Source organism: Pezoporus wallicus, unplaced genomic scaffold (genome assembly GCF_028554395.1).
Source record: "Pezoporus wallicus isolate ANWC-B61680 ecotype Strahan unplaced genomic scaffold, APGP_CSIRO_Pwel_v1 contig_5104, whole genome shotgun sequence".
NCBI classification, from domain to species: domain Eukaryota; kingdom Metazoa; phylum Chordata; class Aves; order Psittaciformes; family Psittacidae; genus Pezoporus; species Pezoporus wallicus.
The window spans coordinates 894,407-912,840 of NW_026637335.1; the positions used below are offsets into that span (position 1 = coordinate 894,407).

The window sequence follows — 18,434 nt, forward strand, 5'->3', positions numbered from 1 at the left end:
AGTTTGGAATATCCATCTCCTTCCATCTCCGTGCTTCCTCTGAGCAAAGCGCTAACACAGCTTTCACACGAAGCATCCCTAGAGAGCCAAGCAACAACATTAAAACATTGGTGAGACCTTAAATATCTTGGTGATCTCAGAGTTGATGCAATCAACCCATGTAAACATGTTTTAATCAACAGGTCCACAGCTAGCTAGACAAGGAACTTTAAAATCAGGTGTAGATACCAACATACCTAAAGCATCTCGCTATGCAGCTGTAGAAAGCTGTTCACTCTCCTGCAGAATATATAGCATCCATTCGCCTCCCACCACCCGAGCCTGGTGTGGAAGAAGTGTCTCATGGAGATGAGGACATTCCAGCAGGAATTTCATTGCCATTTGATTCTTAACATTTTTTGACTTCTGCTGGAGCATCTGCTGTAGATCACTGCCAGGAATCGGATGCCAGACTAGGAAAATTATAATTTCTGTAGGACAATAAATATATTCCTGTAACATGCCAGGAAGCTGGGGGAGGAAGTTGAAATTACAGTGAAAATCCAAGTTCCAATTTTCTAACCTTAGCCTAAGTCATGACCTGCTCTAAAAAGCAGGATAGATGATGATGCTGACTTCCTATGGGATTTTGTGTTGCCAAATAAATTTACGAATCAATTTAATAGTTCAAGATAACTGTGAACATATGGGTATCTTGGAGAAACTGCACACTGGTTAGGGAAACTGGAGAGGGTTGGGTAAAATTTTGACTACACTTCTAGCCAACTGTTGAGGCATATGGACTGATGAATGTGCTCGCTCTTCTTCTGTAAGCACACTAGACCTTAAGTTACAATAATTTCTTCTATCCTTTGCATTGTTCTTTCTTAAATATTGCAGGTATAGCCTTCAAATAATACATTAAACCTCTCTGCCTCACTGTCGCAATAGCAGAGCTGCTCTTTGTTTAACCTGACCGCAAGCACATGAGGGATCCCATGGGATCCAGGATAGAGGTCTCTGCCTAGAGGAGTTCCCACACTGATAGGTGGAGGAAGGAAAGGTGGACAGGCTGCAGACTTACTGTCATGTAGGCCAAAACTCAGCTGCAGTCCACACAACCCTAGCACACAGCAAGTTTGGGCTAGAGCAGGACTGCAAGAGGCAAGAGTGCTTGGAGGGCAGAATCTGCCATGGTAGGATGGACGGTGGGTGAGCAAGGCAACAGGCAGCTGCAGGTCAGGGACAGAATGTTGTGGCAAAGGATAGGCTTACATCTTTGCCAGTTGTTAAAATGGAATCAGGCCTTCTGATGTTAGTAGAACAAGCCACAGCAGGGCTGAACGCGGCTCTCACCAGGTAGAGACATCACTGTGAGGCCTTCAAAAAGGGAGAAGCAGATATGCATCTTATGGGATAGCCATAGGACAAAGGACATTTTCAGAGAAGTGAAAATATATATCATGTCTTCACCTTGCTTAACCATCCCTTTTCTTCCAAGCAAACTATTCAGTTAGCTAAGGGAGAGGAGAAATCATTCTGACATAATACAGCCTCCCACCAAAAACCCTTTGTGTGTCTGTAGGGGAACAGTAAGCAGCACTGCTCCTCCTTGCTCTCCTTGCACTGCCATCTGGGAAATGAGCTCTCCTCAGCCTTCTAATTCTGCATGAATAAACACTCACTGTCTCTCTTGGCCACTTACCCTCCCCTCCTGCTTTTAGATGCCATCTCCACTGGAAGCAATCCCTGCTATTGTGATGGGCTTGCACACAGGTGCTCACAACCAAACCTCCCTAAACCTTCACTCCTCCCATCCCAACATGTGTTAGTCCTCTCCCACACATCCCTGGGCAGCCCAGGATAACCACTGTTTTTCCATAGTTTTGAACTTCAACAATGTACTCATCTTGCAGTCATCTGGTTGCTTTGCAGGCAATGATTACTGCAATGAGAAGGCATCTTCCTGTATTGAACATAAAATGGTTAATTAAATTCAAAGTGCAATATATCTATCACCTAAATAATCTTCAATAAGTGTAATTTCAATCAGTTGCCATTTAACTAACATGTAATACTGGTTAAACCTGTCTGAAGTGACAAGGAAAATCAGTTGTCATCTATTCTTGTGATCTGCATCTCAAAACTGAATGCAACCAGCAAGGGATCTTTGGCAATGCTCGAAGGAGCTCAGTGAAGGCAAGGGTTTGTACACCACGAGTGAAGGCTTTTTTTGCAGATTGCATTGTAATTGTGTAAAATTAAAATGCAAAGTGGGCACTTGTGTGTTTTTTACAAAGGGATTAATGCACACTTCCCCATTTCTGTGTGTGTTTTTCAGTCATCCGCATTTGGCATTGCTGTATTTATGCTAATGTGTACTCGCAAGTTAGCACTGTTTGCCATTTGGAAGGTGTCCCCAGCAATTCTCTGTCCCATTGGCAGAAAACCCCCTGTGTGGCTGAGGCAGAGCACTGCTGGTGCCCAGCCTTGGCTCCTCATGGGCTGTTACATGCCCAGCCAAAAATCTTCCAAATTCTTAGGCTGTGGAATAGGAATTGAGTTTGCAAGGTCAAAACGTCGCCCCACGCAATGAACTTTCCTCTTCTCCTTGGCACATCCCCCTGCACATGCCCACTACCATTAGGATCTGAAAAATTCCTGGGCACAAGGGACAATGAGATTGTGCCTGGGACTCTGGCAGCCACAGGGACAAGGCAGAGGCTCCAGCAGCACATGGTGGGAGCACCCAGGTTCCAGCACCCAGCACCTAACCCAGGTATCAGCATTGATTCTCTATTTCCCTAGTGCTTGGGGAACAAAAGTAGATAATGTTCTTATAATAATAGGAATGTTTAGGATTTTTTTTTTGTTTTTTTTCATAAGACTAACAGAAAATATAGCTCCTTTACCCTTCAGAAAAAACATCTTGATTAATCATAAGGTTCAGACCCATGTGGTTTTGAAGTTTAAATTAGGTTTTTTTGTTTTCTTTTGTGCATTTTGTTCATATAGATTTTATACAATGCAATAGACAGCCTTGTTACTAGACAGAACACACATATACTAGAAGAAGCAGAAAAAAAAAGAAAGAAGAAATGGCCACCAATAAATCATTCCAGCCCCCTCCCTTCGTCTGCAGTTAGAAAGGGCTGGGGATTTTCTGATGAACTAATCAGAAAATGTGGAGTTTAAAAAACAAAGAATGTTTGAGGAAGGGCTGGGGTGAGGGAGTACCTCTGGAAAAACTTCAAGGTGTTTCTCAATTTTCAATGTTTCATTTCAAGATTAAAGAACAGAAAAGTTCCATTCTGGAGGGCAAAACACCTTTTGAAATCTATCAAGGAATGAAAGCAATTATTAGATATGGAAATTATTGTAAAATTTTTAATAAGATATTTGTAAAAATTATGCTCGTCTCATTCATATTATTTCATTATCTTATCCTGGGCTCCTTCATGACGTTGCTTTTGCATCTGAACTCTGTGTGGACACATTGTCCCTGTGGAAAATGTGCAGTGCTGGGGGTCAGACCGCAGACCTGGGGCCACACTATTGACAATCAACATCCAGCGTTTGTTATTCAGAGGCCATAAAGAAAGCACAGTGGGGCCATAAGGACAGCCCAGTATCTACCCAGCCTGAGCTCCACAACCCTTTGGGTCTGCAGCATGCTGTAGGATAGGTTGGTCAGTTGACCTCTGTAGTATGCATTGGGATCTCTGGAGGGCTATGCCAGAGCTATGTAGGTGTATTAACTGACTATCACCAGTCAGACAGTCTGACAGTGCAACAGTCAGCCATAAATGCCATTTAATTACCAAGGAAAATGGTATTATTCCTCCCTTACCTCTTCTGGTGCCAGCAGAGAGCAGCCTTCAAGGTCTTCTTGTCCAGAGCTGTCAGATGACGGTTCCACCAGAGGCAGCACTAGGACCTAGGTGTAAGAAAAGTCATAACCTGGGCATTTTAGTAACATTTATTTTTCCAATTGACCCCAGTGTTTTTTTTCTCTCCCTTAAGCTTTTAAACTGAAATTATGAATCTCCAAAACACACACACTCTAGCAAGGAGCTGCGGCTAGTCAGCTCGGATTTTTCATAGAGTCAATGCTTTACCTTTTGATTGATCAAGGACTCCAACAACACAGTCCAAGTAATTGTTATTTTTTTGTGTTGTGGTCCATGTCCACAGAAAAATTACGAATCATGTAAATAGATAAAAATATTTTCATGCTGAAAGCAGAGGATTTCTTACAATTTTATGAACAGATGTGATTTCAGTGCTTCCTTCAGAGACTTCCCTGAGTATCTTTCTGCACTGAAGCTTACACTGATGATCTGTCATGCTCTGAAAGATGTTCCACGTAGTGTTTCCTTAGGTAGATGGGGTGAATGTCTCTCATGGGTGTCTGCCTTTACTGTTGTCTCCACAGACCTTAGAACAAGAAACTAAGAAAGACAGCAAAGCTATCCAGACCGCATCAAGTGCTACCCATGCTCTATCATCTTTGCCTTGGAAATGCCATCAACATCCCTGAAAGGCTTTGCAAAGAGCAGCCCCCTGGTATGGTCTGCAGAGGAACAGAGTGGAACAGATATCATGGACTCATAGAATCATTAGGGTTGGAAAGGACCTTAAGATCATCCAGTTCCAACCCCCTGCCATGGGCAGGGACACCTCACACTAAACCATCTCACCCAAGGCTCTGCCCAGCCTGGCCTTGAACACTGCCAGGGATGGAGCATTCACAGCCTCCCTGGGCAACCCATTCCAGTGCCTCACCACCCTAACAGGAAAGAATTTCTTCCTTATATCCAATCTAAACTTCCCCTCTTTCGGTTTTAACCCATTACCCCTTGTCCTGTCACTACAGTCCCTAGCAAAGAGTCCCTCTCCAGCATCCCTATAGGCCCCCTTCAGATACTGGAAGGCTGCTCTGGGGTCTCCACGCAGCCTTCTCTTCTCCAGGCTGAACAGCCCCAACTTTCTCAGCCTGTCTTCATACAGGAGGTGCTCCAGTCCCTGATCATCCTCATGGCCTCCTCTGGACTTGTTCCAACAGTTCCATGTCCTTTTTATGTTGAGGACACCAGAACTGCACACAATGCTCCAGGTGAGGTCTCACAAGGGCAGAGCAGAGGGGCAGGATCACCTCCTTTGACCTGCTGGTCACGCTCCTTTTGATGCAGCCCAGGATATGGTTGCTTTCTGGGCTGCAAGTGCACACTGAAGCCGGCTCATGTTCATTTTCTCATCAACCAACACCCCCAAGTCCTTCTCCACAGGGCTGCTCTGAATCTCTTCTCTGCCCAACCTGTAGCTGTGCCTGGGATTGCTCCCACCCAGGTGTAGGACCTTGCACTTGCCATGGTTAAACTTCATGAGGTTGGCATCAGCCCACCTCACAAGCGTGTCGAGGTCCCTCTGGATGGCATTCCTTCCCTCCAGGGTATCAACCGAACCACACAGCTTGGTGTCATCGGCAAACTTGCTGAGGGCGCACTCAATCCCACTGTCCATGTCAGCGACAAAGATGTTGAACAAGACCGGTCCCAACACCGATCCCTGATGGACACCACTCGTTACTGGTCTCCAGCCGGACATTGAGCCATTGACCACAACTCTTTGTGTGCAGCCATCCAGCCAGTTCTTTATCCACCGAGTGGTCCATCCATCAAATCGATGTCGCACCAATTTAGAGACAAGGATGTCGTGTGGGACAGTGTCGAACGCTTTACACAAGTCCAGGTAGATGCCATCAACTGCTCTACCCCTGTCCATCATTTCTGTAGCCCCATCATAGAAGGCCACCACATTGGTCAGGCAGGATTTCCCCTTAGTGAAGCTATGCTGGCTGTCACCAAGCACCTTGTTGATTTTCATGCGCCTCAGCATGCCTTCCAGGAGAATCTGCTCCAAGATATTGCCAGGCCCAGAGGTGAGACTGACTGCTCTGTAATTCCCTGAGTCATCCATTTTCCCCTTCTTGAAAATGGGGGTTATATTTCCCTTTTTCCAGTCTTCGGGAACTTCACCCAACTGCCACTATTTCTCAAATATGATGGCCAGTGGCTTAGCAACTTCATTCGCCAGCTCCTTCAGGACCCACGGATGGATCTCATCAGGTCCCATGGACTTGTGCACATTCAGATTCTTAAGATGGTCTCGAACCAGATCCTCTCCTACAGTGGGCCCAAGGTCTTCATTCTCACAGTCCCTGCATCTATCTTCCAAGACTAAATCCATACCCATATTGATAGCTGCCCCTTTAATTCTGCATTAAAACTGTAATCACCAGTTCATCTCCATCATGATCCTTTTTCATCTCTCCCGTCTACAAGTCTCTTGGAAGAAGCACATAAGCCTGGATGTTGAAAGATCCTTAATCTTATTCAACATCTTATGAGGTTGAATACCCCGCAGTTCTTGATGTCAGGAGAGAAAGAAAAGCTCGAATTTGCTTCACCTGCTTCTTAAGTGTTGCCCGTATTTTCCAGGATTAAGCCATTATAATCTCCTTAAGCAGTCATGAAATAAAATAAATACAAGTCTGATTTCATGGTCAAAATAAAAATAATTTTTAAAAGCCCATGTGCTGAACATGAATTCTTTTTTGGAGATGTGAGTGCAAGGAAGATTTAGCTTAAATGCAGCTGTTGATCTATGCGCCCAGACTTTTCCAATGCAGTTTCTGGGCTTTTACTTTGCCATTGAGCTACTCCCCATCATTAGCAACTTTTGCCTTTTTAACCCTAACTTCCAAAAGACTCTTGAAAACTTCCAAAATAAGCACAGAGCAGTAACTCTCTGAACTACTAAAGGAATCAAAATGATGCAATTTATTTCCACAGAACCATGCAATATTCAATGATACACTGAATCCATGTTTTTAACACTTTTTAAAGGACTAAAACCCTGGAAAGAATTAATTAGGCATGCTCTGAAGCCTGAGCATTTAACAGTTTTCCACTCAGTTGTAGAATTTTAAGACCACCAACACTGGATACTGGCAAAGATTATCAAAGGTATTTTGGGCTGAAATCCATACTAGTCAGAGGGCTTGGCCACTAAACAACTGGAAAATACTTCATGAAAGCTTTAGCTGTGCTATTATATTTTGTAAAGAAACATTTAGAAAAAATCCATAGTATCTAGAAGGTTAAATCTGGGGCAGACTGACTCATTGGGAAAGTATGTACTGCACAGAATATTGTCTTCTCTGCAGATCAAGCAAATGGTTAATACAGCAGAGAGGTATTTATGGTACCAGCAGTGCAGAGCAGGGGTGGAACAGATTAATGGGCTGGGATCTGTGCAGGACACAGCAGTGCATGGGTATAGCAATGCAGGGCTGGCTGGAGCAGCATCTGCAGCCACAAGCCACTGAAACACACACCTGGAGCTGAGCCACATCTAGAATTGATGGAAGCTGGCATTGAAATGTCTCTTGTTGTGCAAGATGAAAATTATACCATTTTGGAAAAATGCAAGCAAAATGTGTTTTTTTTTTCTTTTTTCCACATCAAATAAAATTCCAGATAAATTTTCTGATTTTTCCAACTATTTCTGTTGCCTACTACAGTATTACAAATAAATCTACACATGCCAGAACAACCACCATTTGATAAGGTCCTTGGTAGCTCATAACAATATTGCAGGGAACTCATTTTACACAATGGGAAACTCAAACAGAGAAATATCACTATTTAAGTATCCAACGCCCAGAAGCATGATAGATGCTGTACAAGACAAAGATGGTACAGACAGCCAGATATATTGGACAAAAGCAAGACAGTTCAGAAGCCAAAAGCAAAATAAAAACAAACAAAACCAAACAAATAATCAAAAAGCAAGAATCAACCAAAGGATTCACAAAGTTTCTATCCTTGATTAAAAAAATCTTGATTAAAAACTCCTTGGCAAGCAACTTGATTTGTTTTCCTTTTTGCTGTCCAGCTACAGAATAAAAAGGACACATCTTAGAAAATTTTTCTATGGCTATTTACTGTGCAGAAATTAAGGAGAATTTTTATATGCTGTGAACATTAAACTCCAAGGAACAGTGGACATTTTAACCCCGGGGAGCTGAGGACCTTCAGGTTCAGTAGTTTTTTCCCCTCTCACGTGTATTCAATTGCATACACCAATAAACAGACCATTTTCCTCACTCATTACAATCGCTTGCCTTGCTCATGATCTTGTGATCACTGACTAAAGGCTGCACAGGGCAGAGCTGAATGCACCACTGTTCAAAGCGGATCTGACAGGCTTACTGTGCCGGACCGATGACACCCAGAGAGACACCCGTGTGTCACCAGCCACCACTGACATCATTGTGAGCATGTTGCGGATGCAAGGAGGTAATAACTCTTAGATGATCTCATAACACAGCATACTTAATTGAAATCGAAACATATATGAGTATGTTGCAATGCACTATGTTCCATATTACAAGATGTTCAAAGATGGGCAATTTTCTACATCGAGGGCTGACAAATCCATAAGACTCCCACACAAGGCAGATTAAAATGAGAAACAAACCAACATTTTAATAAAGTGTAGATAACAATGAACATATACTAAAAGTCAATTAATACATATATGTATATGCACACAAAATACATACATAAGGCTAAAAGGTCCAATTTTTGTTTGCAATGAGGTGAATTTCCAGTGATGGGGCAATGAAGAGGGGCCTTTGAGTTGAAATGAACTACATTAGCTTATGTCAGTTCACGGTGAAGAAGTTTATTCAAATGAAAATGAGACGTCCACATCATTGCAAAGCAAATACACAAGATTTTGTGTCTTCAGGTTAAAATGAAAACCCCACTGTACCAGGCAGTGGTCTCCTGGTGGAGTATTACTGCAGAGAGGAGATTAGCTCTGAAAGTCTGCAAGTATCCTGGAGGGGGGGGTTGTGAATTCCTACAATTTCTGTTATGCTTATTTCAGAAAGAGTCACTTGCTCAGATTAAACACTCCTGAATCCTTCAATGCAGAGGAAGAGGAAGAGAAAGAAAAATGTCAATATTGGCAATGCTCTAACTTACCCTATCAGCTAAGGATAAGAATTCGAAGGCTTGGACACTTATCTGGAGTTTCAAAGAAAATTACCCATCTTCCTCAGATGCTACCACCGGAGTTGCATCTTTTGCATCTACTCTGCAAAGGGGATCACACCTTTCCTGGGAGAAGCGGCCCTGGCAGCAAGGTTTTGGGTCTCTCTCTCTGCTATGTCCTCTAAGGAGACGCATTCAAACCTCCTCTGACCCTCTCAGCTATGACAGCAGTGATCATCTGAGGGACCCTTTGCAGGCTTGCTGCAAACCACCAACCACTTGCTTGCTCTTCTGTTTTAGGGATGGCACACTCGTCTCCTGGTATTGCCACTGGATGTGGAGCTTCCCCATCTTATTTTCTGAGGTGAACCATTCCTTATATAAATGCTAAAAATTTAATAAGACTATATTTTCCCCTTTTAATAAAGCTATAATAAGTTTCCATTAAAAGAACCGTGTCTGGGTGTGGGACAGTCCCTCTGGTAAAACAAAACACTTATTTAACTAATTGATTTAATTTTGGACTTACATGATTAATGTCCAGAAGCAGGACCTGGTTCCTCTTCCTGGCTCCAGTTCCCAAGGAGCAGAAGGGATCTGTTGCTGGCTCTGCTGTCTTTCCTAGTGACACTCTCCATTGCCTAATAAAGCCCTCCTTGAGATTATGAAGTTTTTCCTAATGTTTAATCTAAATGCTCCCTGCTGTTTAGTCTATCCCTGCTGACTAATGAGAAGATCTGATATCTCACCTTATTAAAACATCCTTTATCGCAGTTATAGACAGTTTCATCAATTTTCCCAGGCTGAAAAGACTAATTTTTCCTAGCCATTTCTTAGACATTCTCTCTCAGACATTACCTTGCATTGCTAGTGCTCAGCCACGCATCTTTGCCCTTGGTTCCTGTTGTACAACGCTGGGGTTTTGATAAGAGCGCGTGTTTTGATGCAAACCACTCAGAATATTTTGCCCTGTCCATATTGTCCCTTTCAGTATGCATCTTATTTACATTATCTACATGTATCATAGACATCCATGAAACAGTCAGATCCCTCACATTGGAAGCATCTCTTGTGATTTCACATCTCCAAAGCCAGCTCTTTCTCCACTTCCTCCTTCTCCCGACAGGCTGCACCGCTGGGCTGCAGTGGTGGGATAACACACACTGACTTGGACCGATTCTGCTTCACTTCCAGAAGCTTTTCTGCATTCCCCACTGCAGGAAGAGAAAAACACCAACTTGTATGAGAAGCATTCTCCTTTGTGGGTCAACGGGAATGAAGGAATACCGAGAGGTACTGGAGGTGGCCATTTGCCCATTGTGGATGAGCTATACCACTGCAGGGATCACTTTTCAATTATAAAACAGAGGACAAAGATCAGTGTTTCAATGGAAGACAAAAAAGGGGAAAATAAGACAATTTAAACCCTATTTTGTACTGTGAAATATGTTACATTTCTGGATCAATATCATCATTCTTTTGACAGCGCCCACCAGCAACTTTACAGAACAAAAAATCATATTGGTGACTACCTTAAAATAGCTTTTCAAGATGCAGGTGTCCTGCTAGAGCATCTATCATATCCTGTTGCCACATTAAGTGATATTTTTGGGGCGGATATACAAGCAATCATGACCGAAGAGCTATAGTCTCCTACAGCCCTGTTACCAGAGTATGTTGGGGGCTTTTGTGCTCACATCTTCCTGGGGAGAGAAAAACACTGCTTCTTATCACTTTCTCTCCTTACATTCAGGCTGTTCTTCAGGAAGAATATAAACATTCATTGTAAACTATGGATCAAAATAGCTACATCCCCAGGGGATGTCCATCCTATGAACACACAAATGCCACACGCTTCTGTTCCTCCCATCCACTCTTGCAACTAGTTAGTTACCTTTGTGCAGAGAAGGTGCCAGCTATACCATGGCTCTTTATTTAGAAAGTTTTCAGTTAAGTGTTTAAAGAAAAGTACAAAGGAAGCAAATGTTTGAAATTGAAGGACGAAAAAAGATAGAAAAGAAACGTGTATGTAATAAACATACGTAATACAGAAACATTCTGTACATTAATATTAGTCCCAGTCCCTTCAACTATCTCAGCCTATATTGGGAATCAACTTTACTTTTTTTGTTATTTCCAACAAACATTGACTCTTTTGTACAACCACTTTTACAGACAGGATTGTCACCTTCACAGGCACAATTCTTATGCCAAGTATTGTAAAAATTCAGTGCTCAGTTTCCCACTGAATATCCCACTGTGCTTCGAGGCTGAAATGACTGCCTACAGTTTTCACCAGCTATATCTTGTGTGAAGCTTCATTGATAAACCTTTTCTTTTTTTTAATTTGAAAACTAAGCTTTCAGTTATCTAGAAATTGGGTTCAAGCTTATGAAAACATGAGGTCTTGACCACCAATCTTTCTGTGACTGATATTTAAAGCAGACAGGGCTGCTAATGGTGCACTCAAAATGCATTTTAATAATACTTAATGAGGAAAGAAATAATCTTAATTTTTGAAAATAGTTTTGGCACAAACTTTATGTTTTGAAATGTAATTTATTTTTATAAGCGTTTCATTTATTCAGTAGCATCACCATAGACAGAATGATCTGCAGTTACTGCCAGACATCTTAGTGCTTGGTGGAATATGAAGAACAGTACCACTTTCAAATGCTCCTGTCCTGGCTGGACATAAGAGACAAGAAAGCTCTGTGTAAACTCATGCACCCCCTTGCAGCACACAAGTAATAAGAAGGTCAAACACCTGGACTGGGACAGATCTCTCACTGTGATGATTCCCAGCATCACTGCCTGCCCCTGAGCAGCTGCCTGGAGCACCTTCACTGCCAGCAGTGCGTCCCAGCACACCCGAATCTTAAAATCATTTAGGTTGGAAAAGGCTTTTAAGATCATCCAGTCCAACCATTAAGCCAACTCTGCCAAGTCCACCACTAGACCATGACTTGTCTCAGGTCGGGCTGAGAAAAGGCACTTAGCTCACTCATGATGCTCATCTAAGGAGCACCACTTTGTCCCCCCGGCTGGAGTGATGCCCCTGCCACTCTGCCTGCAACACACAGCCCAGGTCTTCCTGCTGCTGCTGGCTGCAAGGTAGGGAGGGCAGGAGGCTGTGCCTTGACTGCCTCCCATGTCCAAACCCTGTAATGGATATGCCATAAACTCAGCACATCCTCCCTGTCACCAGCTGGGCCACCCCACAGGCATGGGTCCTGGCATTCAGGGGAGATAGGAAATCACCACCAGCACCCACCAGCTCCCCAGCTTACCGGTGAAGGAACGACACAGCTTGGGCTGCATGCTGGAGTCACCCTGCGATGAGTAGGAGTCATCCTTCTGTGACTAAGGAAGAAAAGTACTTTAATGCATTTATGAAGATTGCTAGCAAGTCTGTTAATGACACTCCTGCTTCATAAACAACCCATTTGCAATCTCCAAGGACTCTGTTTCCATTCGTTTTACTTTTGCCAAGAAAACCAAAAGGACTATAGCTAAAAATAGACCGGATAGATGTGAGGAAATATTTACAGACACCGATTTGTTTCGAGTTGGGGGAAGAGGTCTGAGCTCTCCAGGAGTGATTCGGCAGATAGGAGGGGAATGAGCAGCCCTGGAACGGTGGGGGGGACAGGGCAGGCGAGTGCAGGAGTCAAAGCCCATCCTCAGGACATGGACATTTCTCACCTTGGCTGTTCCCTCGCTTTGGCTGCAGACCAAGGAGGCAGGTAAGGAGCTTGCACTAATGAGCTCCCTGCGCTTTCACTCCAGAGCTAATCTCTACCCTTCAGGGGAATAAATAATAAATAAATAAATAAATAAACAGAATAAAAAAAGGGAAAAAGGGGAAAAAAAAAAAAGAAAACCGCTCAGGTAGCACAATGCTGCCTGAATTGTTCAGTGCTTCTGCAAACTGGGAATAAGCCTCCTAACGCAGCTGTGATTTGGCACTTCAGTCCAGCAACCCAGACTGCCAATAACTCTGGACATCTCCCAGCCTGGTTTGCATTTTGTTTGAGTTCGTTCTCCTCCCTCCCCTAATGAGGGCCGGTGCCCTCCATCCCTTGTTCACACTTTTATTGACCATTTTAATAACAATGCCTTCCAGGCTCCAACAGCAGCGCCCAGTTCCCTGGAAAGCCATTCCCAGGGGCATTTAACGATTCTCAGAGCATGCTCCATGAAAGGGCTCCGACATAATTACCAAAGGCAGTATGTCATTTGTGCACATGGCTTGCAGGCAGCTCCAAATAAGCTCCTTCTGGGGGAGTGTACTCGTGTTTGGCAGAAGAAAAGAGGCCAAAGTTGCCTGGCTACAGGTGCAAGGATTTTCTGGGTGCTCAGTGGTAAATAAAAGCTACCCTGGGTCTCAGAGACTGCCCTGCCAGCGTACTCTGTGTTGGATCCTTGCCTAAAATAAGGCAAGCCCAAAATCTGGACAGTATTCAGAGCCAGGGTGATGCACAGATGCAGGAAGCAGCAGCATTCGGCAGGAATTTTGTCCTCAGGCGAAGGAAGGCAAATTTTCTGTTGGAAATAGATAGTTTTGGAGTTAATCCTCTGGGCTGCAATTCAGATCTGAAATCACCTCGTAGCCTTGCCAAGGCTTTTCTGCCTGGTGTAAATCATTTAACCTGCACTGTTGGCTCAGGAAGGATGAAGATTGTTCTTTTCTTACTTCTCTGCCTTCCTGATTCACCCTCCAACCTCTCGTTAGCAGGGGCCTGTAACATAGCCTAAGAGACATCTCTCAGTACTGTAAAAGCAAAGGTAGACACCTAAAGTGCAGTAGACACCTAAAGCCACCCAGGTTAGAGAAAAAAGGTGACTATCCTGCCAAGGGCACTGGTTTCTCCACACCAACAGTGGAGGGAGATGGACTGTCCATCAGGCAAGATGAGCTTCACTGCTGGCTCCTCCCGAGCCTAGTGCAGCCACAGACCTATATGCTCTTCCATGCATCCCTTATTTTGTGGCGACTGATACAGGAGGAAAAGACCAACCCTCACCTGATAAATTACAAGACAAATCCAACTGAGCTGCAACAGCTTTATATTTTGATAGCAAAGGAGTAACCAGCTTCACTAGAAAAGAAAAACGATATGAGCAGACAGCCAGCAAGCAGAAGCAGCAGTGTTTCTACTGAACCAAAGGGATTTTTTAAGGATTCACTCAGCACATAACACCGAACTGATTGAACATGTCACCAAAGCTTTTATCGAATAGACTGGCAACAGAAGACGTGCAGGCACTCCAACAGCACCAGAGGGTTTTCAGTGGCCCTTTGCTTAAAGTTGGTTTCTCAGTTCCTTGATTTCCAGTTGGGTTTGCAAACACAGTTGTAATGCTTCCATCTCGTGGTGAAATGGAGAACAGAAAGATGTGTGACGTGACAGCATCAAGTTTTTTCTTGCTGACTCAAAACCTGGAAGGCCAAACACTTCCCTTTGGGACTACAAAAGATGGAGCAACTGACAATTAGGAAGATCTCAAACACTAACTAGCTATATTTTTCATTCATCTCTTTTTTAAATAGAAAAATGCCATTTGCTTGTCAACTGGACATGAAATTAAATATAAGTGAATTAATTTTTCCCAAAAATTTAAAATATTGTGCTGTTTTTAATGGGAAGAGATCTACATTTTAGCACAACTTTCCTTCCTTCTACTGATGAATTCTGCAATATGTCCTTCTACAGCATGAAGGAACAGCACCTACCCTCCCTCCCACCTTGTGTTAATATTCTGGGGCTCTTCTAGCACATTATCCCATCACTTTTGGGTATCACCTTATTTCTATTTGGAGAAAAATGAGGCAGCTATTCTAAAACATTAGCAGATAAGCTGCTGATCACAGACAACACACCTGACTTTTCCTTTTGGGTGCAGAGGGATCCTTCTTGGGCTTAAAGTCTCCTCTACAGATGTCACTGGAATCAGCTCTCCATATTTACACCTGTTTCACTTGGACTGGCACAAAGCAAAGGTAGCTGCTGTAAAGAGGTGCAATTAGCACCAACAAACGACTGCTAGAGACAGCAGTATTCAGCACCAAACTGGTATTTCACAAAATCCATAGGAGCATTTGCCATCCTTATGGGATGCCACCACCCATGAATCAGCATATATAGAGAGTGAATTCTACTGCTTTTGCAATTCCCCCAAAACATTCTGTTCTCAAGGCCAGCTCTAAGCATGCAAAGTGGCAGGAGAAACCGTGTTCCCAAAGGTGCTCAAGTTCCTTCCAAATGCACTGCAGTACTTAATGGGAGCAGCAGCAAATGGGAAAGCAGGAGCACAAGGGTTAACAATCAAATGTCCTTAAAGAATGTAACGTGCTCAAAATCAGCCCTGGTTTGATGTTGTTCTTTTGAAATTTAATTATACCAAATGTTCTACAGGAACATGCCATGTTCTTGCCTATCTATTTTGAATTGTAAGTACCAATCAGCATGTAAATGATCAAATTAAGTCTTTTAAGTTGTTTGCAAGAGCCGGAACACCTTTCTGGAATGAAGGGCTGAGAAGAAGCAGCATTTGGTGTGTTACTGCCATTCTCGGTGGGCTCTTCAATGACTGGCATTTGAACAAAGAAATCAGAGCAAAAGAAAGCCTGCAGCAGTCCCAAGTTCTTGTGCTGTCATGCAAAAATCACTGTCTAAATAAAAGAAGATAAATTATTTCTTTTTAAAAGGTCATTCTGTTCTCCTTAGTGATGGAGCCTTGCTGCCCAGATTAGAGACCACAGTTTGCACTTGGATAGTGCTCTAGCTCAAGCCATCAAAACCTAAGATTAAGAGCAGCAGGTGAAATTTAGGGATGGCTCAGCAATTACTGCTTCTGACCTGAGGGTCTGGGAGCAATAATATGAATTGCTTTTCCTCTAGAGCAAGAATTACAGAGGATGGAAAGAACTGAAAAGACCAAGCCTGCTCCTCATGAAACATTCCTGGACCATTTCATCTTTCTACAGGGAAATATTGGCCCAACTTCTTCCACTGATCTCCAGAGAAGTCAGCAAAAGTCTTCATCAGCCACAGACATTATATTTACCTTGTTTCTCCTCTAATTCATAACATGAACTGACATGGAGCTGTGCCAGCAGTGAATTTGGACTCAAAGCAGTTCTCTCAGGAATCCAGTATGCAACACTTCCCTCTATTTTACTTTCTTCAAGTCTGCCCAGAACCATAGCTGCTTTTAAAAACAAAAAGCTCACCTCCAGAATAAATAAGGAATCTCACAGTAATGCTTCTGTCATTTCAAAGAGTTGGGGAAAAAAAACAACACTGAAGAGTTTCAAATATTTACAGTCCATCTTGGACCACTGACAATGGGTGAACCAAATTCCTGCCTTTAACGAAATCTCCCAGAAAAGAAAACATGGGAAAAACAGACCTCTGAATCCACAGACTGAAACCCAATTAATAACATTTGCTCAGTAAATAACTTTCCTAGCATGGATGGAAGCCTGTGTTCACAAAGCACTGAGTGGCGCAGCACACAAGATGGCTCATTTTTTTGTTAGGAGTTGCGTTGGATTTTGGTTTTGTTTTGGTTTTATTTCTCAATATTTCCTACTCATTGGAATGTAATTTAGGATTGAGACACACTTTTTTTTTTTTAATTTTTGGTAACAGGATTTCTCTTTAAAAAGAAATACCACCAGCGCTAAACAGCACTATTCCTAGCACTAGTTATACTAGCACAGGGGAAGCATCCTGTGCACGGTCTCTGAAGGTCCAAGAGCTCACTGCTGTCTCTTACCTCCTTCCTGGAGCTGACCGTATCACTCCCTCTCACTTCCACCTGCAGGCTCTTGTGCCGGAGGATCAGGATCTCCTTGGCATGCTCCACAGGCTCTGTTTCTCCGGGAAGGGTGTGCCTGTTGTACGCTGGTCCCTGCATGTTGCACCAGAGAGACCACTGTCAGACATGGGACCATGCCTCTCTCAGCAGCAGCATCCCCTCACTAATACCTGTGTCCCTCAGGGTCCTTCACCCCCTGTAACCATCCTGCCTAGTTATGGGGTTAAACTGATCTGTCCAAGTAAGAGTGGTGGGATGGAGGGAAAGAGCCAAAGAAGGAAGATGGGTCTCCAAAATCTGCTTCTTTATGCAAAATTGCCCAAGCGATCACTGAATGACAAGACAGATACGCTTCTCTATTAGTCCAGGTGACACATCAACCTCTCTATTCAAGGTGTCTTCAGCCTCAGTGCCTCTGCCCAACCCTCCAATATTTTATATCAGCCCGACTTCAGATATAAATCACACAGTCAACAGGAACCATAAATCCTGCTTCAAAAGCCATATACCAACCAAAGCTATATCTCTCATTAACATCAGCTGGCATTGTCACTATAACGTCACTACAAGGGGTGAGGCTGGATTTAGGCAGATTTGCAAACAAGAGGTGTGCCTTCATCTTCATCCCATTCACCATTCCTATAGGTTCCCTCCCAGCCATATCCAGTTGCTTCTCCCGGATCAGGACAGGCACAGGAGGGGGAGGTTGATCCCTCTGTGCTGAGCTGCCAGCACCAGCCACATCCCCAAGGACTCAGTATTTCATGCGTAATCCGTAAAACAAAGGCTTAGGTGGATTTTAAGGATAAGGCTCCATGTATCGCCGTGCGAACAGCGATTAAAATGCACAGTCCTAGGTGCTGTGCATTCGTAAGTTATTCTGTAAACAGCAAATGGTTTCTGTGCTATTTAACCAGTTGCACCAGTTCCATGGCAGAACTGTCAAGCAGTTTTAACACATCTGCAGATTAAGTCTCCCTCACAGCTCACTGACTGTGCCCTGTTCTATGGGAAAAAACACAATGTGAGGATAACCCCATCCCTGTAGGTAACCAGGAGCTGTTGCAGCTGCTGGATCTGTTAACCTGATGCCTGAAGATCCATGTGCTCCTCCTTTCTCTTTTCTGGTTCTGGGTGCTGATGCCTGAAATACTTTGTGAAATTATAGGCTGACTGGGTGAACCTTTCAAAAGCTGTCATGCTGCAAACAGAAATGTGCCACTGACTTGGAAACTGGATCTGGCTTCACACAGCCAACTATTCTCTGCTCACAAAGAGACATCATTAGTAATTATGTAAATATTCATAACATCTGCTCAGGCTGTTAGGATAACTGAGATAACTTTTGTTATTGGACATCTAAAGTACAGATTGAGGGAAAAGTTATACCGTTCTCCTTATTCGATACAGGTTCCTTGCCAATATTTCCTGTATGTTATCCAGGACAGCCGGATTCAGAGTATCCTCCAATTTTGTGTCTGTTATGACAGTCCTGTCATTGTTGCTGCAAAGAAAACCAGAATGCCTTATTTTGGAAGATGCTCAGCAGCACAATCAGTGCGT

The 18,434-nt window shown here is 43.4% G+C and overlaps 1 protein-coding gene across 2 annotated transcripts in view; it reads right to left on the reverse strand.

Annotated features, from left to right (window-relative positions):
- Positions 1-9,409: 9,409 nt before the first annotated feature.
- Positions 9,410-18,434, reverse strand: part of LOC130596801 (sodium/hydrogen exchanger 2-like) — a 28,391-nt gene continuing 19,366 nt past the window's right edge. For both annotated transcript variants that reach the window (XM_057404760.1, XM_057404759.1), the window contains exons 9-12: positions 18,261-18,375; positions 16,830-16,964; positions 12,335-12,407; positions 9,410-10,258 (exon numbers count right to left, since the gene is read on the reverse strand). In XM_057404760.1, the coding sequence (XP_057260743.1) occupies positions 10,122-10,258; positions 12,335-12,407; positions 16,830-16,964; positions 18,261-18,375 (460 nt within the window). In that variant the 3' untranslated portion in view covers positions 9,410-10,121. The remainder of the gene's footprint in view (positions 10,259-12,334; positions 12,408-16,829; positions 16,965-18,260; positions 18,376-18,434) is intronic.